Genomic DNA, 25,000 nt, shown 5'->3' with positions numbered 1-25,000 from the left:
CGACAGAAATTACTGGCGTCTCACCATGGTATGCAACGTTGAATTTCAGCATTTCCCATTTTCATATTCAAACACACAACATATATACATATATATGTATATACTGTATGTGTATGTATAGTATATATGTGTCTGTGTTTGTTTGCTTGTTTGTATAAACAAAGCACTCTTAACAACAATGAAGAAATTATTCACGACTTTACTTTCACGGCTCCTGGAAATATGCCACAAATGTGTCAGAAAGTCTTAGGAAAACTTTCTTGAAAAAAGTTTAAAAAATGACGTCTCGAAGTCGGGATGGAGAGGATTGCAAGAGGTCAAGCGTGTTGCAGCAATATTTGTTGTTATAACAACAAGAATCTACAACCATCAAAGGGGATAGCGTGTAATAGGTAAAAGACTTTGGACGTGAGTGCCACTTCAAGCAAGACGGATGGAGGAAAGCCTGGCCTCAATTACTTCCAGAGAAGAGGAGGAAGAAGAATGAGGAGGAGGAGGAGGAGAAGAAAGAAAAATACTCTTCTTGATTCAAGCACAAAACGTCTCGTTCATATGGATATAAGTCAGGCGCTTATGGGATTTGTACATGAAAGAATGCTACGCGACGTTTATTTCATTAAAAATGTGGGAAATTTATTCATCCCAGATTACAACATTAAGAAGCCATTAATTACCAAGAAAATGCAGGTGAATAATATTTCCTAAAACAAGGCACGAGTGACGAATTACGAACACAAGAGCACTCGTCTAGACCAAAATCGGAGTGAAATACTCGTTCGCTATTTGTAGCGTGGAGCAACACGTACTAGTGAAGAAAAATCACGCTGCGTCTCTTTCTTCCCTTTATCCTAATACCGCTACTTTTACTATGCTCCGTCGAACATTACTGCTAATGGTGTACGTCCAACTTATGCTCGGACTCGCTCCTCCTCTCTCCGGCCGGTCCCGGGCATTCTTCTCCACTCCCCCACCCCCTTTTCTGCACTCTCGAACCTTCTCTTTCCTCTGTATTTCTTCTACTATATTTTCTTTAGAAAAGGACTGTCCCCATTCATTTAAGATGGCTTACCAAACGGTATCTTTTTACACAGATAATAATAAGGGGACTAAAACTTTGCCATTTTCAGAACAGGTTCCCTAACCTTTGAAATAATAACAATAATAATAATAATAATAATAATAATAATAATATGTAGGTGGGTGTGGCACACCTGTTTGCTGCTTTATTAACTCAATACAGCTCTTATATGGCTTCAAAATGCTCCAAAATGGGCACAAATTTCCAAAAAATTTCTCGCGTGTGGCTTACAGCGGCCCCCCTATCCCCAGCTGATAGGACTCGCTTCGCTCGCCACCCCACACATATCTCAAGTTCTAAACCTTTGGCCCCCGTCAAGAAAAATCTGAAATGAAGCCACTGTAATTCAAACCTCCTCATAGGTAACTGAGGCATCAGCGAATCTCCTGGACTGACTAAAAACAAGGCAGTGAAAGTAAACTACTCAACTCTTGAAGAATGACGTCACCACTCACCACTGGGTAATCTCCGTATGTGCTCTGATGAGTGAAGCAGTAGAAAAAACTCTTGGGGTTGATGTCCGAGTGCAGCTCGCCCATCCGGACCACGGGAGCCACGATTTGGGCGTCGCTTAGGATCTCGAGAATCTGGTCTCGAGCCATCTCCTCGCTGTTCATCGAGAGCTGGTCCTCCCATGGCGTGTATTGGTTGACAACGGAGGCGAAGATGTTCTGGGCCTGGAATAAGAGGGGGAGAGCATTTTAATAGCAGGACAAAACTCAGTTACCGAAAAAGGAAAGAGAAAAGGTTAAGAAAATACTCGGGGAAAGTTCAGTGCGCTGAAAAAAACATGGATTTTTAAATACGATTAAAGTGCGTTATATGAAAAGTGATGGCAAAACTGTACACCGAAAAGAGCATGAAATAAAGAAAAGCATGGCAGTGACAAGAAAGGGGGGGGGGTGTAAGGGGTAGAACAGAATGAAAGTTCTGAAGGGGGAGGGGGAGGAAAGGGTAAATCAACGTGGCCGGAAAAAAATTAAACGAATGAGCAGGAGGAGGGGGAAAATAGTTACAGTGGAGAGAGAAGTGTTAAAAAAAAAATAGTCTATAGGAAAAATGGAGGATGTTCCGGAATCAATGACTAAATATGAAAATAGTTTGGATTTCAGGATGTAACATTCTACAGAAAGATAAATTTGGGGATAATTCACGAGCAAATGACGTTGTTGACTTTGCAACATTTGATACCGTTCATAGCTATATTAGATTAGAACAAATGCATTCATGGCGTAGCAACACGTAAACTGCCTCGACTGAAAAGTATTGTCCTTTAGTGTGTAGGTGTAAAAAAACAACGCCCACCTTACTTTTTTCTACATAAACGAACAAATGAAATTAAGCAAGATGTCTGCACACCAAATAACACGTTCATTTCGAAGTGCTAAACATTATAAAATACTATGTTTACATTCTCTAACAGTGTTCGCGTGTTTATACATAAGCAATATATATCCATCCGCAAACCCGATATATATTACATTATATATATATATATATATATATATATATATATATATATATATATATATATATATATATATATATATATATATATATATATATATGTATATGAGCACTTTAAATGTGTGAGCCTCTAAATGCTCACATATATCTCATTTGTCTTTTGGTGGGATTTGCATTATAAAAAAAGTTCCATTCATCTCCCCAATCAAAGAGAACGCCCAGAAGCAAATATCTAAAAAAATTATGAACTACCGTCAGCCTACAGTTTCTCCACCAGTGAACGTTTAATTCAGTATTAATGAAAGTAAACACGAGTCAAGACACTTGACTGAACGGCTGAGGAGCAGGTAGCCCCGTCCCCGCCCCGCCACCCTTACCCCAGGCCACTGCTGTTGAATTTCTACAGTATAAGGGCTGCAAAGTGGTATTAGTTTTCCTTTACCGGAAGAATATTTTCTTCCGACGAGATGATATCAAGAGTAGACACGTCCCTATGCAAACAGTCATGTCAAATCGGGCGTAACGGTCCTGACTTTTTTCCAATATCATCCTAACAACATCCTCAAAATACAGGTGATACTAGAAAAACTACGGCAGGTCTAAGTAGTAGCTCCGAGGCGGCGATTTCCTTCAAACTTGACTTTTTCTACAGTTTTTTGGTTGCTAATTATGGATTTATCTTCAATTTTTGTCGCACGAATGTAATTAACCCCTGAAATCCATCCAACAAGGGGTTTCCATACGCGATCTTCACAAGACAGAGCACGGGTAAGTCTGGAACGGTTCATATCCCGTCCGGCAACTGCAATAACTTGTTAACGTATGGGTACCCCCCCAGGGCCAGTACTAAACACGGCGAAGGGACATTCCATCCCCCCCAATGCCAGTACTAAACACGGCGAAATGCATTTAACTCCCTCCTGTTGGCGAACGGCTCCCTCTCGTTTTTCCCCTCCAGAGGGCGCCTCCCCAACGTAAACATGTCCGCTCCATTTCTGTGTTCTCCCCCAGCCAAAACCCCGAATTCCCACAATCCCCCTTTACTGTTGAGTAGATTTAGGGGGCAAATAACTGTTGGCCGACAACAAACAAACTCACCGCCAGTATCAGAAGCCCTAAAAGTGTAGAAAAAACCAGTTTCCAAGGTAAAAACAGGCGCGGAGCTAGTACTTAGAATTACCAAAACCACTAATAGTTAACGCATATCTCGCGAACAAGTACCAAAACATTAAACTTTATTCGCCTGTCAGAGGAATTTTTCTAAACGTCACAGTAATTTCCTAATGTGAAGAACGCTGATTATATGAACACTGGTACACGACTTCGATTGGAGAAACAGAATATTTCCATAGGGCGCAGGATGAACAACGTGTTCGTAAAGCAAAAATCACATCAAAAGCTACGAAAGGAAAATTAGGGCAACAATTAAGGGTTTTAAATGGTTAACACCAGGAATGGAAACGGTACCGTGTTCAAGATCTACTGATGTTATAAAACAAAATATGTCAGAAATCAAAACGCCTGTTGTTTTTTAAATGAACTTAAGCTTATTTTTTGAAGGAATATGGAAGGGTTTTCCTTCTACTACTGCTTGTTTACTAAAATATAAACCGTCACAAACCCCATAATTCGCGGTCGCCTAATTTTGGTGTGTTTGGTCATGAAGGTAATTCATCAACTGCAATTTGAAGGAAAAATAATTGCATAATTTTCGGCTACAGTTTTGCTTACTCTGCAATAAATATTCACCATTTCTTAAGAGAAATCATTTCAAGAAAAATGAACGAGACGTGTAATGGGATAACAACTGGTTTACTTTCGGGGAGGCCGAAGCAAAACAAGTGTTACGATTTTTTAATTGTTTGCTGTGCAGTAAAGCAAAAACAAATGATACAATAGTAAGGAAAATACTGGTTTCATAGAAGTTAACACTATGGTGGCAGTGATAATTTGAAGACATTGCAAGAGCAGACGCACAAAAGAGGCTGAGGAGAGAACACAATATTTATTGAAATTTCAACTGATTTCAACGCAGCCCAATTAATTTAATCAACTATAATAAGGTTCACTGGTGCTATGACTATGACAGCTTACGATCGCCATGTAAATGACCTCTGCAAATTTACGAGTTTGTGAAGACTTGAAAACCAAAATAACGCCAGATCGGAAAAACCCCACAATGCAAGAGAGCAATTTAACAAGTCACACACGACACAACATCCAAGATCGCACACTACAGCCACTAAGAACACCCCTAACTAACCCCGCAGAGCTTGGTGTTGATCAGGGTCTGAGACTTACTAGTTACTTGACCAAGACCCTGTCCTTCGTGGGCGTAAAACTATCTGAAGCGACAGCCAAGAAACAAGCTTGAATTGACGACGGGATAGTTTGAGCTGTCCAGTAGTACCGTGTCAAATGATTACCGACTAGGCATAGTAACACGTTACTGAATATCAGTGGAAATCAATATCATGCGGGTAATGGTGTTGACGCAAAATTATTGTACAAGCCACATGGTTATTCCTCAAAAGAATTTTAACAATTACGCTTTGTAAATGAATGATGGACTATTATTTTCCTCTACATAAGTGAAACTCGTACACTTTCTGTACATACATATACGCACATATACGTGAGTGTGTGTGTGTGTGTGTGTGTATATATATATATATATATATATATATATATATATATATATATATATAAAACCACTGAGCTGGAGGAAGTTTAAAATAAGAAGTCAAACGTTCTCGTGTTCTCACACCTCCACAGGATCAAAAGTCAAGGTGTGAGAACACGAAAGGACTCGGTTTAACTTCTTGTTTTAATGCTTGAAACATCACAGGTTTTAATATATATATCTATATATATATATATATATATATATATATATATATATATATTGTATATTATAATATATATATATATATAATATATATATATATATATATACTGTATATTATAATCATATATATATACATATATATATATATATATATTACATTTATATATATAACTACTTCAAAAGCAAATGACAGCTTCATTCAAAATATAACTGTTTCGTACATCGAGGTAAATAACACGTTGGTAGATATATTAGGCCCGAGCCAACAGCAATATTAAAAAAAAAAAAAAGGAAAAAATGCCCTGAAGTTTCTTCGGTGCAATCGAGTTTTCTGTACATCGTATAATCAAGGCCACCGAAAACAGATCTGTCTTTCGGTGGTCTCGCTATAATGCTGTGTGAGTCGCGGCCCATGAAACTTTAATCATGGGCCGGTGGTGGCCTATCCTATATCGTTGTCAGAAGCACGATTATGGCTAACTTTAACCTTAAATAAAAAAAAATTACTGAGGCTAGAGGGCTGCAATTTGGTATGTTTGATGACTGGAGGGTGGATGATCAACTTACCAATTTGCAGCCCTCTAGCCTCAGTAGTTTTTAAGATCTGAGTGACGGCGGACAGAAAAAGTGCGGACGGACGGACAGACAAAGCCATCTCAATAGTTTTCTTTTCAGAAAACTAAAAGTGTTTTGAACTGTGATTCTTTCTATAACATCAAAGAGATAGAGAATGAACCAGCAAAGATATAGAATTATAATTCTAAAAAATATTTACGTATGTCTTAATGTAAAATTTCCCAGCTTAAATCTCAGAGAATTTCCATAGGATCTGGTAGCATGACAGGTGTTCAGCAGAGATTTTAGAGATATAAAAAAAAAGGGCTTGCTCTTAACACTTACAGTCATCGAGGAATTTTCCAGTTAAATTGTGCTAAATCAGCTCATTAGAGTATAATTCAGTTTATAGATCAGGACCTGAAATGACTCAAGTAGCTTTGGTCTCGCTGAGGATAAAACGATGTTTTGAGAAGTACCGAGATTACGAATCATCTCACAATGTTGATTATATGTTTAAACTGGCGTATATTTTCCTCAACGTGAAAAGCATCTTTAAAAATTTCATAGAAAATCCTGTTGTCCAAATTCGTTTTTTTTTGTGACAAATCTTAGCAACTCTCTTAATCAAAATAATTTTTCTTCACTTTCATCAACTTTCTTTACGCTTTGTATAAGTCCCAATGATTTAATTCTTTTTAGACGCCAATACTTCCGCAGCAACCCTTGTGCTTCAGACATATCTCGCTTCCGTCCTGTTTTCGAGACGGGGCTCTGTACAAAGCCTCCATATCCCGGCTCGGTTCTCCTTAATTGATTGATTTGTGGCTATTAAAACTGGAGTCACAACATCTACTGTAGGTTATTGACGGCGTCGGTTCTCCTTAAAGGAGTTCGATGCGTCAGTGATTTATTGGTCCGGTAAAACTAAGGTATACTTACTTACTTCACGTAATGGCGTCATATCCTCATACTACAAGCTGAAGATCAGCCTTACAGGTTTTCCCTTCCCAACCGTTCCCTTTGCAACCGACTGCATGCATGCTTGCTCAAGCTCTGACCAGTGTTCCACATTCAAGTTGTAAAGAATGGGGAATAGACGCAACGTTGACCTTTCGTATATCCGAGCTTTCAATGGTGCAAGTCTTACCTGGGGCCCCTTGTTCGTTTTGCATTTCGATAGAGAAAAAGTTCTCTCTTATCTATTTCTTTGTAGAGCTTGGAGCTTAAATGTCATCTCTAGCTCTGCTGTCATCAAAAGTGTTGGCGTTGTTTATCTCTAATCTCTCTCAGACTGTGTCTGAATCACCGTTTCACAAGCCATGATCTGACGTCAGTCTGTGACAAAATACCACATCTCACCCATTAAAAAAAAATGCAAACACTGACTGACAATATCAAGAATATTTTTTTTACTTATTTAACATCCAATGCGTAAACACGTCTTTGATTTTTTTTTTACCGCTCTCGTCTAAGTTCGTGCAATAACACGGCGTCAGTGAAACAACAGGAAGTCTGGAACAATTTAGTGTTTACCAAGGCAGTTAAAAGATGGGAGGTTAAAAGTGAGATCAAGCCTTTGTAACGTTGAAGGAGATAACACTTTTCTTCAGCATCCACTTCTTTGCAATATGTCGATATAAAACGGTTATTTACTATTCTATTAATGGGTTTGTAAATTCATAAAAGGATTTTAACGAAGACTGATTTACTTCTTTAACTCCTTACCTGTTTACGGTGAATATGTCACCATCTTTTTTTTTTTTTCTGAAGGCTTTCTTATTCACTCCAATAAAAAGTGTATGTAAGAGGTAAAATGAGAGGATATCTAAATGCAACAAGTAAAGAAAGATGAATAAACGAACGTCAATAATTTAAAAGTATCAGAAACACTTAAAATAAGTGAGGGAGGCAATCAAATGGACAAAACCCAAAGCCCCAAGAGGCCACCAACGAACGCTTCAAAAGCTATATTCCATCACCTCTCGCACTCATCATCCCGGCCGAACAAGTCCCGAAGCCCCCAAAATATGCATGAGGACCTGGAGAGCACAAGTTAAGTGGGGCTCACTCGCGAGGCACAATGCCAAGCTCGTTGATTCTCTTTTGCTCGGCAATTTGCATACGCGCTGTAATCGTCAGGTGCCCGGAATGTCTGTTCATTTGCAGATTATATGCCGATCTGACGTTGTTGTCCAGATAATCTCGTAAGCTACTCAAAGGATTAGAGTAACAGACACATGCGAGAGGACAAAGAATTCTCATGCAGAAACGCCCATGGGAGTGTGGGCATTTACAGAGATGCTGCGCGCAAAGTGGCGCAAAGTGACTGTACATTCAAACGTTCACGCAGTGATCAAAGTGGTTTTCTCTTTCTGAGGGTGTGTGCGCATGCGTGAGCGTGTGGGTGTGAATTGAAGGATGTTACTTTAGTTGCGAATGGTTTGCTGTCATAAGACTACGACGTACATTCTGCATATTAAATTTCTTTTCAACCCAAAACAGATAGCGTAACTGAAAAAAGTAAATCTAAACGTTAACAATAAAACAAAAAAAAATTGGCTCCGTATCCAATCCATTTGAAAAGCTACAGTCTAGTTTTTGAGGGGCTGAAGGTAAATATCCGCACTTGCTATATATTGACGCCCCTATCTTTTTTCTGACTGGCCAAAATATCATATCAGCATAAAGTAAATACTGTACAAAATCTCTTTTAAATATCTACAAATACTTTATTATCGATCTGAAAATCCAAACATGTCATCCGAGCGTCACTAATACCGGCTGCAGATATTTACCGTCAGTTCCAGTAAAATAAAAAGACTATATTCCCATCTTCAACAAGATTTCACTGAAGTAGACAATTTCTGGGTTCGTATCCCGGGTCCAAATTCCTGAGATGTATGCTAGTATTGCACCAGCCGCGGTTTTTTTCCCATGTCCCTAGTTTACTTTAGGTCAGGTTAGGTTAGGTTGGGTTAGGTTAGTACTTCCACAGTAATTTGGGTGTGGGAAAGATAATGAGATTATTTTCAAGAAAAGTCTATTGTTAGTTTTTAAGATATGCCGTCCCGCTTTTTTACAGGGAAAGGTCCCGGTACTCGGTTACATCTTGGGAAAATGCATCCCAGGACCATCGGAAAATAAGATCAGCTCTTCCTTGATCCACAGCCCTCTCAACCAAATTCCGTTAAAATACATCAATGACGTTTAAAAAAAAACTTGAGCGAAAAAATCCTGAATTTGCATCCAGCTCTTTGATTCATTTAAATACCTAATAAATTTTTCACAGTTCTTTCACTGAAATCCACTAAAATCTTCATCAGGACCCTTTTCAAACCCTATAATACATTTTGAGGTCATGTTCATATCAAATATACTTAATGCGTATCATTACGTGTGTAAATATTCGTGTACATCTCTAAACACGTTCTCTGCAGGACTTCAGTGCATCATTTGTCGCCGTTCATAAAATCTCTAGGCCTAATTCACAAGTAATTACCAGCTTTGAGACTTTTTCTGTTTGTTTCCTCTTCACTGTTTCCTTGCACATTGGTTCTCACGCAGGTTAAAAGCTGCAATCTTTTATGGAAAAGATTTTATGAAAAACGTTGTACCTCAAATAACCCCGTCTAAAGTTCTGCTGACCTGCGAGAAAAAAAATTTTCTACATACCAAGAATAAATTATAATAAGCATTTATTTTATACACACACACAAGCACAAACACAAACACTATATATATATATATATATATATATATATATATATATATATATATATATATATATAATATATATTGTAAATAAGTTGAATTGATGTTTTCAATGACCAAAAAGAAACAGATTTTCTATAAAATTTAATTTTAATAATTATTAATTTTACTTGATAGATGTATATATACATTTATATATATATATATATATATATATATATATATATATATATATATATATATATATGTATATATATCATAATCTTCGTACATCCAATAACTACTTATATTTTAAGTGACCCCAAGAAAAAGTTTATGCATGTATGCAATATATATATATATATATATATATATATATATATATATATATATATATATATATATATATATATATATATATACATATACACACACACAATTGAAGCGCCGAAGGAAAGACTCACAGTGCAGGGGAAAACGTCAAACGTGGCTTGTTAATAGTTTTCTGGAGTGGCAATAGTCCTGTGTGAAAGAAATGGACGGAACTATCCCAAAGAGGGCTGAGTATCTGTGCGCCAACGCACTCCCAGGGCCATGAGCCCTAGCGTAAAGCGATTGACCGTAGCAGAGACCCGCCCTTTCCATTTCTCTGGCAACTTTCTCTTCGTCAAAAAATGGGCTCCCTGTTTCTTATCCATTAACTTTAAGGAGAGTTACTCTTCCTTTCAGGGGGTCCTGTAACTTCTGTCATGCCACCCCTATTCGCATTTGCTCTTTGGAAATCTGTTTCTGGGATTGCATGGTCCAGAGACCCTTTCTTTCCTCCAACTCGCAAACTTGGGTGTTGTCTTTTTGCCTCCATTTTCCTTGACTTTTACATCCATCCACCAGTCCTTTCTTTACTTCAAGAAGGGAAATGAATAAATGTATGATATTTAGGCCACATGGCCCGGCGCTGGGGCCGGGGAGGCCATTTATCGCCGTCATGGCAATGAAGATATGAATTTTATTAAAAACGACGATTACTAAAAACTCATCCAGAAAAGCACCCATCATGCATAAATATGTGCATATCAATCACAAACATTCATGCACTTAAAAAATAATTTCAAAATAAATGATTTAAATGCCATTTAAAATCTCCATCTCTGCTCAAAAATCTCGGCAAGAGATTTCAGGCGAAGGTCACGCTTTATCAGGCTGCTCATATATCGGGAGCAGCACACCTGAATGTGCTCAACTGACAGCAACCTGCTATAATGAGCACATTCTGGTGCACCTCTGCCATGTAAAATGTACTTGTGGGTGAGGTGGGTATGTACGATCTTTAGTGGGAGTAAAACATTATTCTTTTGTCTGCAACTGGACTTGTAGGCCAAGGACTGGTATTATTCTTAATAGTTTTGTATTCATTCTACTGGTATAGATGGGGGACAGTCATCTCTCTTACCACTTCCTTAAAATGTATGGCCTAATTATATTTTTTTTTTATATCAGAGACTGGGGACGCTTTGAAGCATAATACTGTAATAAAATTAATGAAAGTACTTTCTTCCGCTTCCTACATGAGAAGGAGCCCACCAGAAACGAACGGTTTTGTGTCGAAAAGAAACGTGAAAGGGCCACTCTTGCCGTTTTGGACTAAAGGGTGGAAACTAATAAAAACTTTCACAGAATCTAATGTATTCTTAACTAGTGCTGTAAATTCCGCGGCAAATACAGAGGCAAAGTCAGGTAACTTTACCTTATATGATTCATTCTTACGGGTTGCAACACATTTAAAACCATTCTCTGACTCTGAACCATCCATAATTAGCTTCATGTTCAAGGAATTTACAGCTGACCTCTTCTATGAGAACTTTTTTCTTTGGGAAGGATTTTGTGCACTAAGAAATGCCAAGTCTGACCCAAGGTGGGATATGAGGACGGTTAACTTTTTGACTCTATTGCCTTTTAAAAGAGATGTCATTAACTCGTTCATTCAGTCTAATCCACATTATTTCTAAATCATCAGTTTCTCTCAAAACATCAAAGGAAGAGTTAGTGGGGCATATTTAATTCTATCCATCTCCTACCACCGCAAATCAAGCGGTAATTCATTAGTATATACACAAACGCTCTCAACAGGCGAGGTTCTAAATGCAACGCGGAATATTAGAAGGACTATATCAAGCACGACATTGAGAGCTCTTTTAATTTAGTTTTATGAACCGATGAACATTTTTGAAAACCACGCTCATGCTGCGGCCTACACTGACCCATACAGGGCTACTGCTTTCTTATATTAAGCTCCCCCCAAACCCTCTGATTCCTTCTCTCGCCTCCACCACTTACTGGGTCTTCTTAGACCATGGTCTGGGGCAGAAAAGGGCATTAAGTTGTCCGTCCATTCGGTTCCTTGAGAAAGAAAACATGGAACATGAATACATGAACTTCCACTGTGGCGTCGATAGCCTTGACTGGTGCAGAGTAAAAAAAAAAAAAAAAAAAAAAATCAGCTATTTACTATCTGTAAATAGCAAATAAGTGTAATTATTGTTGTAGTTTCTACGGAAAACCACAATTATAATTCTGCGAAAATAAAAGGTAAAGAAATATTCGGTAAATCTGTTGTCTAAAAAATTTTAGCAAACGTCTTCTCCATTGTCGAAGAACAGTTGAAAACACATTAATGTATACTGAAAATAATAAAAATTGGATATGCAGAAAGTGCTAACACGATAATCAAGTCTAATACGTGGAAATCACAGTAGAGAAATGAACAATGATTAATTATTTTAGCCAAACTAGCGTAATACAATATGCAAAAATAGGCAACGCCAGTGAAAAAGATTCTTACGTTTTCATGGAAATCATATTAAAAAAAATGAATGACATTCTGTCATTGCTACTGAAAAATATGTAATATTTTTTTTACTCGAACAAAAATAATGAAAAACTGTTGATTTCATAAAACGTATCGTACATCCATTTACATACTTATATAAATATGGGTATACCTTCTAACAACCAACTGTTTCTACCTAAATTTATGAAGAGTGAGCAAACTGCATTTTAGTGAAGACTAATAATGAAAAAAAAAAAAAAAAAAAAACTATGAGTGGCTGGATAAAATCGTCAGTTCCGTCCTTATTTCGTCCCTTGAAGTTAATATTTGAACTAAAAACAGTCTATGAAAAAGAGAGAAAAGAATTTACGGTATCTGGAACGTCAATATCACACAATTTGTACAAAGGGATTATATTGTACTGTGCAAGATATATGCTATTATTAAAAGGGCTTTGGATTTTATGCAAATGGTTTGCTTCCGCATGTAAGAATATTTCTGCATTAAAACACGAGAGAAAATGTACATACATAAAGCATGCTTATATTGGTTATGAAGATAATGGCTTTACACAAGCAACTCGATGACTAAGACTACTATTCATGACTCGTTTAAAAAAGAATAACCTTCCAGAATATTTCTATACCAGCCATTTCGTGACCTCATATTGTGCGTTTTATCATTTTCCATAAACACTAAGGGCACGGTGCTTTCAGTTTTTTTTTATGCACACGAAACAGCCCAAAGAATCATAATGATCATGGTCCTCATGGTTTTAATGGATACTGCCGATTACTTTCAATTCGATGAAACACAAATAATCTGTTATCATATCATTAAACTTATACATAACCTCGTGATATCATGAGGCAACAAACATATGCACCACATTCTTGCTAGGAACATTAATGTTTTTTTTTTAAATATAGCTTAATACTCTTACTTACAGCTAAGAGTAAACGCGACAGAAACGTATGGAACAATATCTGCAAGAATACCAGAATTTCCTGTTTATGCAAATGACGGGATAGCAGATAAGAAGGGATTCTCTTTTAAACGAGTCACTTTTTCTTTGGCTTACAGTAACTCTTTGGTAGAAGCGCTGACGTCTGGATATTACAGTTACAGGTGTCTGGGTTCGAGACCCACCCTTGCTCCTATCACAGGTGTCTGGGTTCGAGACTCACCCTTACACCGGTCACAGGTGTCTGGGTTCAAGACCCACCCTCGCACCTGTCAAAAGGTGTCTGGGTTCGGAACCCACCCTTGCATCTGCCAAAGGTGTCTGGGTTAGAGACTCACCCCTGCACCTGTCACAGGTGTCTGGGTTCGAGACCCACCCTTGCACCTGTCACAGGTGTCTGGGTTCGAAACCCAATTTTGCACCTGTCACAGGCATCTGAGTTGGAGACCCACCCTCGCACCTGTCACAGGGTGTCTGAGGTGGAGACCCACCCTTGCACCTGTCACAGGTGTCTGGGTTCGAGACCCACCCTTGCACCTGTCAAAGGTGTCTGGGTTAGACTCACCCCTGCACCTGTCACAGGTGTCTGGGTTCGGGACCCACCCTTGCACCTGTCACAGGTGTCTGGATTGGAGACCCACCTTTGCACCTGTCATAGGTGTCTGGGTTCGAGCTCACCCTTGCACCTGTCACAGGTGTCTGAGTTCGAGACCCACCCTTGCACCTGTCACAGGTGTCTGGGTTCGAGACCCACCTTTGCACCAGTCAAATTCACCCAGCCATAAGCGGGTATTTGTTCGATCACAAGGCGAATCAAGGAAGTGGAGGAAACTGGGAAAAGGGAACTAGCCACCCTACTCCGTTAAGCCTAAGCTACGAAACTGTAATTATACTGTCCGGGCTACTGACTTGTCCAAACGCTCGTTCTACGAGTTTGAGTATTTACCTTAGTGGTCTTGGGCACCGCATCGTATCCGCTGGGCCACAAGTTCGTTTCCAACTGCGAGCAATGCGATTCAATTTGATGAGATTGTGCACATAAAACATATATAAACACACAAACACACATAAATATACAAACAAATATTACTAGCACGAGTACATCAAAAACAATTGCTGATCCTTTTTCATTCAAAACATCAAATTCTACACAGGGAAAAGAATGTTCAGGAATAATCAAAAATCAAAAAATGAAAAAAATATAAAAAATTCAAAGACAAAAAGTCCTACAAGATTCTAACAGGAAAAAAAATGAGGAAAAGCACAAAAAATGGCAAAACTTAGTGGAAAAGGTAAAGGAATATATACCGAATTAGGTCAACGAATAATCATTTAACTATACTGCATGCTGAGGTAAAACATTACATTACGATCCTATTAAAATTATTAAATTTTGTATTTAAACCACACAATTGATATAGTAGAATTTCTTAATGCCTAGTGGCTACTAAGCATTGTTTAAATATAGCTTATGTCTTCTTAATAATAATAAAAATAATGGTTTAGAAAAATCATATGAAAATAGATCTTAGTATCTGTAACCATTCATTAGACTCATCATCCCATATAAGGAGTTTGTTACCCAAAAGGAACTAATGCTTACTGTACTAAAGATTCTTTAGTGTTCCTTGAGCCCAAGGTGCACTGTTTTCTACTTTCTACTCAGGCCACTCAACCTCCCCCTTTCCCCCTGATCTAGTTCCAAGCTGTCCCAACTTCAACTTTATCTTGTTAAGGTTTACTTCGACTTCAAGAACTAAGCTGCTGCTTTATAATGAAGAAGATATTAAAAGGTGTTCAGTTAACGGAAGTATAAAATCAAATTCGGTAATAATGATGCTGATCCCGAGGGTATTCCTCAGGGAGAAAAACATATGATACACATATATTATAAGTAAATATAGAGAAATATTTACGCACACTCATATATACATACATACATACATTCACAAATATTAAGCAGCAAATTTCCTCAAGTATCCAATATTCGCTACACCTCAGGAGTAACTTACTTCCAAGGGGAATTGTAGGTGATAAGTGCTTCATAACCAGTGGGATTCGAACAGCTGCCTGGTTTACAGACAACGAAAATACAGTGACTCTGACCACCGAGCGCTCTCCGTTATCTCTAAACCAGGCAGTGGTTCGAATCCCACTGGAGACGAAGCACTTATCACATATATTTCCCCTTGGTTCTCAAGGTATAGTGAACTGGTTATTAATCGAAATTTGTTGTTGAATATCTGTGAATATAAAAAATTTCACAGTTTAACACACACAGACACACATGTATACTGTATATATTATACGAAATCCTCACATGAAAATAAAAGGCGATACCAAGACTTTCGACTTGGATCATAGTCATCTTCAGGATACTAAAGAGTTTAGTACCCTGAAGATGACTTCCTAACAAAGGTAGAAAGTCTTAGTATCTCCTTTTATTTTTATGTGAGGATCTCTTTTATTCTTCATCTACGGGGCCCATTGTGGAAATATGATATATATACTGAGTGTATATATAGATATATATACTGAGTGTATATATAGATAAATATGTCGTCAATTTAAATCGTGAATAGAAGACTCGCACACGCGCACACACGCACATATATAATTTTAGTAATTAAAGAGCTCGGGACTACAATATTCTCATATTACTTAAAACATAAAAAAAAAAACTTGGGAAGCAGCTTAGGCTTAGAGGTTAGAGGGTTGAACGGTAGCTTATCAGTGGTGGTTGCACAATGCCCTTGGGATCAGAGACACACAAGCTATCTTTTCACCCACGTGAGACCGGGGGAAAAGGTAAATGGCTTCTGATATACCTCAACTAATAGACTTATGAGGCGCCCCGAAATCCCCATCCCTAGCACACGTGGGCAGTGAGGTCGTGTTCCAGTGAAAATCTATCTTCGCCTGACATGACCTCGAAATCGGGACGGTGCGACTGAGTTACCCCCAAAATATAATAACACTGGAAGTCTGTTGTGCATTAAAATGATCAATCTGGTCAAACAGATAGAATTTAAAAAATATTATGGAACAATATGCACTACACTGCTAAGTACATTAAAACAAGCCTCGGTACTACCAGTCTGACGGACTAACAACTTATTAAACAACAAAAGAAGAAAAAACATGTAAGGACTAGTATGAGTGACCACGAACTGTCAAGAATCAAATAAGAGATTTTCGAGACACAGACATTCATCAAGTCAATTTAGCAATGTGCTTTAATTTGACACTTCTACCATGAATCAAAGATGACAAAGATATGGTGAATTACCAAATACATCAAGTTATAAAAATGACCATTAAACTAGCAAATTTACAAAGATTACACTGCAGCTTAAAAAAAAAAAAAAAACAATACCACCAACAGACAAAAAACAAACTCAATGAAGGAAATGCCACTCGTGTTTTAGGAAATATTTGCAATGAAGTACATGGAGGATAAACCAACTCCCCTTCAACATGTTATTGATCTAATGAGAAGTTTAGGAAAACATTTTAGAAAAAGTAAAACTTCCCTTCGACACGGCATTATAAAAAGAAACTACAAAAACATTTCTAAAGCCTATCCATCAGGAGCACAAAAAGACCATCCACGATGAGTCCTTCATGCTGAGAGAGAGAGAGAGAGAGAGAGAGAGAGAGAGTAACGTATAATACGCAATGCATATATATAAATATAGCACCCAATCAATACGATCCCATAACTTCATAAGGCCAGCGAATATTTTCCTTCCATCAACCCTTTGACTGCTCTCGACCCGAAATTAAATTTGCCAGCCCAGAGTCGAAAACCAGAAATACCGAAATATTCATGGACTCATCTCAAACCCGGCCCAAAAGATGGATTGATCTGTCTGAATAACATGCGCCCATTAGGAGAGAGAGAGAGAGAGAGAGAGAGAGAGAGAGAGAGAGAGAGAGAGAGAGAGAGAGAGAGAGAGAGAGAGAGAGAGGACGGACTAAACTTGGACGAAAAAAAGTAAGAAGCTGACTTTCAATCTTTCTATCTCGTAAGAAAAATAAAACTACAGCAAGAACCTAAGCCAACGAGGAAGTCATTATTGGAACTTGAGAGATAAAAACTACCAACAGCAGGAAAGCGAACTGATTCCCACAGAGCGAAACTTCGGAGATTTCGTTATGTATATTGCGTTTCTTCACTTTCTAGTCATAAGATAAGAATGGGAGAAAATTTAGCTGGGAACTGATATCCACTAATTACTCAGAATATTCTGGCATGGTGCTCATGCACTGCGAATCTTGTTAATATTCATTAGCAAACCAAAGAAAAGTGACTACGAAAAGAGTCAAACTCGAAATTAAATCCAAACAACCATGCAGGGACACGTACACATGGTATGAATGTGCCAATACATAAACTGTACATACATGAAGCTTTGTCACTTATATACACATATACTGTATACAGGAAAATGTACATCAACTTGTTTCACTGTATGAAATGACACGAAAATATAAGAGGTGGTTTTCGAAAAAAAAAGCAAAACAAAATTCACTGCCATGTTCATCTTTGACATCTTGAATCAAGGATTACATAATCTTGCGGAAAACAATCACAACTTTAGTGGCTTCATATACATACAAGCAAAGAACATTCAACTTTATTTTGAACTCAGCTCTGAACTTCTGAATAATAAATTTTTTCTATTACTAGGCCTACAGAGTAAACTTACATCTTAGTATCCCTCTGCTCGTTCCTCCTAAAGTTCCGAGTTTTGCATTGTTTTTACTAGCCAATTGTCTCCCATTCTCTCTACGAGATCAAGCCACCTCAGTATACTTTGAACCACCTTTCAACTATCCTGGTTTTTTTGCTGCATCTTCGTATCAGTATGTCTCATCATTTCAACCGCTGTTATTCTACACAGTATACAGACAACTAATCTCAACTTCCCTCTCTTGTCTTCTCTGGTTGGTATTCAACACTGCGCTTCAGTAACAAAGACAAGGGCTGGTTCAACGATCACGTCATACACCGCAACTAATGCCTCCGTAGAGAGCCATTTCACTTCCAAACCTCTAAAAGGGATGCTGCTACCTTATTTGACTGACGTTATCTGTTATTCACCTCTTCTCTCATTGTGGTATGATCCATTACATTTACTTCGAAATACCCGTTCGACTCACCCATTTCATTTTTTAGCAACCTGACGAATATTCACTGAACAATTTTCAGTCTTCATTTACTGCCATAAATTTGCTTTTGTTAACAATCATTGTCAATTTTCTCTTCTTACATACATTTAAAAACTCTTTCCTCCGTCACAGCATTTTCTTTTCAAAATCAGCAAACAACGCTGTCTAATTTGGATCTATCAACCTGTTCCCAATCCACTGACAGCCTTTACTTTCAAAACAAGCAGTCATCAGCAACTGTCCTTTCGTCATTATAGTTGTAATTATAAGCAGTCAGGGAGACAAGTCACCCCTGTCTCAGACCAACTATAAACTTAAACCAATTATTTATCATCAACACATTCTAACAAACATTGCTGTCATCCTAACCTTGGAATTCATGCCAATAAATTACCTAACGCACATGTATCCTCAACGCCCTACATACAAACCAATAAAACACTTGCATACATACAACTGTATATATATACATATTTAAACAATGCAACAGTAATATTTACGGCAGAGTGGAATCAATTTGTCTCTCTTGATAGTCATGTGGATAAGACCCTGTACCTTTGTTCAAACCTAAAAGATGCTAGTTTGAATCCTAGTGAAGGAAGCTGCAATTCTCAGTTATATACAGTAATCACTTCGCATGGAATTTTTATATTATTATTATTATTATTATTATTATTATTATTATTATTCAAACAATGAATGCTATTCATATGGAACAAGCCCATAGGGGCCACTGACTTGAAATTCAAGCTTCCAAAGAAGTTGGTGCTCATTAGAAAAGAAAGAAGAGATCACTTACTAAAAATGGAAAAATAAATTAACAAATAAATAAACAGATAAAAATGTAAGCAAATTATTAAAATACAAAGGATAATCGTATTAGGGTAATAATGCACTGCATCTTCGCTTGAAATTTTGAAGTTCCAATTGCACGGAATCCTCGGAGAGACTGTTCCACAGTTCAACGGTGTGAGGAATAAAGGTTCCCTGGAGCTGAGAAGCTCAACGGCGAGGCGCATTTACTGCATATTGGTGCTGCTCTTTAGCAAATCTGGTTGCTCTCGGCAGAAAAAGGGTATCAGGGATCAATTGTGGATGTGCAAGATCTCTGTTGAAGTACAACTTATGAAAAACTGACAAACGAGAGACCATCCGTAGATGGTCCAAGTCATAATCGCTAATGTTGAGGAACCGAAACCTACCACCACGAACAACTCTATCTAAAAGAGATAGATCTATGGCACAAGCAAACATTCACACCGGAAACCAGTATTCCAGTAAACTAAGGACAAATGACCTAAAAAAGTTTGCATCGATTATATATATATATATATATATATATATATATATATATATATATATATATATATATATATATATATATATATATATACACACTCACATATATATATATATATATATATATATATATGTATAATATATTTATATGTATGTGTGTATATACATATGCACATATACATATATACGTATGTATATATCTGGTAATCCAAAGACAAGTCAGGCCATAGATTACGAGATATGAAGACAAACTGAACCCTGGTGATTTTATTACAAACTTGGGAAACGCGGGAATGGGAGGCAAAATAAATAGCGTTACTCCTAATTCGCAAATATAGGTTACTGTAACGAGCGAAGGGACCTTTTTATTTTCACCGACAATACTTGACAGTGACTGACTGATTAATCAGTTTATATCACTCTGTTGCAAGATCCGCGTGAAGGTATTCATAAATATCAATGTAGTAAGTTTGTTTTCAGTGACTCTTATTACGTCATCAGTCCTGGGTAAAGATTTTGAAAGTTTTGGTAAATATGGCCAAGTGAAATTCTCGCAAGAATGTAGTGAAATTGAAGCCTTACGCCAATAAATAATTGTTCTTTGTAATTATAAAGAAGAAAACAGTACTTATTCAGTTTATATGACAAATAATTTTCGACAAAATGACAAAAAAAACATTAAAGAAATATTAATTTAGTAAATATCGCCATGTGAAATTCCCGCAAGAATGTAATGAAATTGAAGCCTTACGCCAATAAATAATTGTTCTTTGTAATTATAAAGAAGAAAATAGTACTTATTCAGTTTATATGACAAATAATTTTCGACAAAATGAAAAAAAAAAAAATTAAAGAAATATTAATTTGTAAAAGACCAAAGTCAGCAAATACTTAATTTCCTGACTTTACAAATTTGCTTAAGTTTTCATCTGTTTCAATCTACTTATTAATTTCCTATCCAGGCTTTTAATTTGTATCACGATGAAATTACGTTCCTGGCTTTTAGTTTATCGGGACTTAATTTCCGTCACTTTTTATTATGCGAGCTCCGCTTACCGACGCTTTCTATTTTCTCTTGTGCTTCGAACCGACGCAAATTTTCCCGAGACGCAACCGAGTACCGGGACCTTTCCCTGAAAAAAGCGGGACGCCATATCTTCAAAACTAACCATAGAATTTTCTTGAAAATAATCTCGTTATGTTTCCCACACCCAATTTTCTCTCCTCTTATTATCCTAACCACCTAATCTAACCTAGGGGCATGGCCAAAAAAACCGGGGCTGGTGCAATACTAGTATACATCTCGGGAATCTGCTTCCCTTCTCCATCAACTAGTAGCATTTTAACATGTCCGACTTTCCTCCAAGTGTACTTCACTTCCTTTCAATTTCTTCTGTTTGTTATTTTCTTCCCCCTTCAACGTCATCAATTCTTTCCATGCTTACCAACTCGTATTATTTGCACCTCCTTGCGAATGCCTTTCAATCCTCTTATCTACATTCCATTTTTTCTTAAGTAATTTTTGTCTCTTTCCTACCTATTCACATTTCGTTCTTCTCATCTGCTTCCCTTCTGTGGATTTTAATGTCTCTCTCTCTCTCTCTCTCTCTCTCTCTCTCTCTCTCTCTCTCTCTCTCTCAGTATTTCCTAGTCCGTCTTTTCTCCACGGCACTAAAACTTTTCTCTATCATACTTCTATTTTCATGAATTTTTCTTTTTCTTGCTGCCTGTATTATTTTTCACCGGTACTTTTCTTTCGGTATTGTTCACCAACCTCTTCTTCTTTCTATCCCATTATGCTTTATTGATTGTTTTCCCCTAACAAGTACTCTATCGGCAAGCCATCCCAATATTGTCCAAAATTAACAGTTTTAATAGCATAAGTTGGCGAATTTTAATCCTTGAAAGATAAAATGACAGCCGGTCAGTGCGAGTTTGTTGGCAAACTGACGTCCACGGAACTGATTCCACCACAGCTAGTGTTAAAAAAAAAAGTTAAGTATACCTTAGTTTTACCAGACCACTGAGCTGATTAACAGCTCTCCTAGGGCTGGCCCGAAGGATTAGACTTATTTTACGTGGCTAAGAACCAATTGGTTACTTAGTAACGGGACCTACAGCTTATTGTGGAATCCGAACCACATTATAGCGAGAAATGAATTTCTATCACCAGAAATAAATTCCTCTAACTCTTCATCAGCCGGCCGGGGGAATTGAACTCCGGCCCATCGGGTGACAGTCCGAAGCTCTACCAACTAAGCCAAGGAAGGGCTGCTAGTGTTAAAACCTTAATATCTGAAAGCTCTTGGTACTGCAGTTCTCAAGAAAGTCTTCTGTACCAAAAAAAAAAAAAAAAAAAAAAAAAAAAAAAAAAAATTTCTGATCTACCAGAGAGGGATTGCTAACTTGGCCAAATTTCTTCATCAGTTATGAGAACTGAAGTTTGTTGGTTCTCTGGCTCTGAGGTTACCACACTGAAAAGGCGACTTGAATGACCCAATATGCCGAGACGATCGTGGCATTATAAGTCTGAAATGAAAAGGGTTTGGCATTTCGTCAAACTCTACTGAGTTTCCAAATATTTTATTGAAATTACTGAAGTTTTAGAGTTGTGGCGGAGGTGTTATCTACAGGCCCATGAAGTTCGGAGCCAGTCCTCTTTAACGTAATTCCTTCGCTAAAAAGAAGAATGTTCCTGTTATGTCCATTTTGCTAAACCGATGGTGAGAGACTTCTGACTTGTAGGCAAGCCATTTGGCCTTCAAAATTGGAAGTTTCAATAACAAAATGATCTAGTTCCTTGGTGCACCTGTTCTCAACTTAGGTTAAAGAAACCTTATCGTGCAGGTATGCAAATTATGTTAAAACGATTCATTCTGGATCCATGGGATGGCGTGACTCAGCCAGATTTTGAAGTCCTTTTGTTTGTCGCTTTTAAACTCACTGGCTTAAAAAAGCAATAGTTTTTGCCAAGATGCAGGTAGGCAGTTAGCATCTTTGGGTCATTGGTATTACCATCCCAAATTTAAAAGCTCCTGCATCCTGGATATTGAATGGAATATAAAATTTAGACCAAAGGCCAAGCACTGGGACCTATGAGGTAATTCAGCGCGAAAGGGAAAGATCTTAAAGGTGTAACAGGAGGAAAACCTCGCAGTTGGACAATGAAACAACTGTTAGGAGAGGGTGGAAAGTAAGATAGAAGAAAGAGAATATGAATGGAGGTACAGTAAAAGAAATGGAAGTGGTTGCAGCTAGGTAATGCCTACAGTGCACCGCGTGGGGTGACCTGACGGCACTACCCCTCTATAGGAGCATCCTGGACATGGCAATTCCCAAATTATCGTGCAAAAACAAACGATGTAATAAGTCTGCAGCCTTACGATGGGAATAAACAATACTTCCAGATGATTCCAGATTCACGATCAAAATACCTCTCGTTTTGTTCTAATTCACGTGAATCATTATTTATTCATAAAGAGAATTATGATTTCGTCTATGTTATCCCGCTCATAAAGGATCATTATTAACTTCGTGAGCCTTATTGGAGTGGTAAGGAGTGTCGGGTGTAGGACTTTAAAATTTTATTCAAACCTAGTAAATTACAGTCTCAACAACTCGCCCCCCCCCATTGAAAAACCAAAAGAAAACAAGTAAAAAATGCGCCGAAGTTTCTTGGGCGCAATCGAGTTTTCTGTACAGCGTATAATTCTGTATGAAATTCTCAGCCACGGCCCGGTGGTAGCCTGTGCTGTTGGCACCTATAGTGGTGCCAGCCGCACGATCATGGCTAATTTTAACCTTGAATAAAAAAAAACTACCGAGGCTAGAGGGCTGCAATTTGATATACTCAATGCTTGGAGGGTGGATGATCAATATACCAATTTGCAGCCCTCTAGCCTCAGTATTTTTTAAGATCTGAGGGCGGACAGAAAAAGCGCGGACGGACAGACAAAGCCATCTCAATAGTTTTCTTTTACAGAAAACTAAAACGATCTTTTGGAAATAAACATGAAAATTTCCCACTTCCCAGAGGAAGAAAGAGATCCGTTTGTTGCTACCCAGGGGTAAGTTTTGTTTTCAAGTCCACTATTTCCTGATGTAAGCGAAAGATGACTCTGTATAAACAACCCAAGCCCGTCCTCTGGAAAATAACTCGAACGAATGGTATCACATGAGCAATATAGTATTTATGGCTCTCTCTCTCTCTCTCTCTCTCTCTCTCTCTCTCTTTAAACCCTTGACAATTATGACGCAAACTATAAGCCAAACCACATGCAGATTATATATAAAGGTCGGATGTCAACTACACCGCTCAGTAATGTAATGCAGACTGAGATAGAGGACAGGTAAGTTTGCGAATACTTTCATACTTGCTCATTCCTCATACCTATTCGAGTATGAATGCATGTCTATGAAAATATATATAATTCTATAACACCAGAGTGCGTCCATACTACAGCAAAACATATAATAAACACACGTTAGTAACTAACCATACAGAATCACACACGGGTTGAATACAAACACACACACACACACACATATATATGTGTATATATATATATATATATATATATATATATATATATATATATATATATATATATATATATATATATATATATATATATATATATATATATATATATATATATATATATATGTATAACTATTATGCAATACACTTCATTTACCTAACGTTTCAAGGCATTCTATGTCCCATTCTCAAAGCTGCAACTGAGATATAATCAAAGTTAAAACAGATATACATGCTGTATATATACATATAGATAGATAGATAGATAGATAGATAGATAGATAGATAGATAGATAGATAGTTCAACTTGAGCATCACGCCATTTCCACCCAAAACCTAATCATAAGTTGGCCAAACAATCCCCCACATGACATGAGCTACTTGGAAAACGAGACCCAGTTCACACATGCAAAATTTCATTCTTCCCTATCCTCCACAGTGAAATTACCACAATCCCCTTTGAGGGATGCTTCCCCCCCTCCCCACCCATTCTTCTTTCTTTCCTCACTTATTCCTCCTCCTCCTCCTCCTGCAGGAGGACTTCTTTCCCTCCA

The 25,000-nt window shown here is 37.6% G+C and overlaps 1 protein-coding gene across 1 annotated transcript in view; it reads right to left on the bottom strand.

Annotated features, from left to right (window-relative positions):
• LOC136847966 (uncharacterized) overlaps nucleotides 1-25,000 on the bottom strand; it is a 100,972-nt gene that overhangs the window by 35,143 nt on the left and 40,829 nt on the right. Inside the window, exon 6 of the mRNA XM_067119987.1 lies at nucleotides 1,534-1,755. Within this exon, the coding sequence (XP_066976088.1) occupies nucleotides 1,534-1,755 (222 nt within the window). The remainder of the gene's footprint in view (nucleotides 1-1,533; nucleotides 1,756-25,000) is intronic.

Source organism: Macrobrachium rosenbergii, chromosome 2, assembly GCF_040412425.1.
Source record: "Macrobrachium rosenbergii isolate ZJJX-2024 chromosome 2, ASM4041242v1, whole genome shotgun sequence".
NCBI classification, from domain to species: Eukaryota; Metazoa; Arthropoda; class Malacostraca; order Decapoda; family Palaemonidae; genus Macrobrachium; species Macrobrachium rosenbergii.
This window is presented reverse-complemented; position numbering and strand designations above follow the sequence as displayed.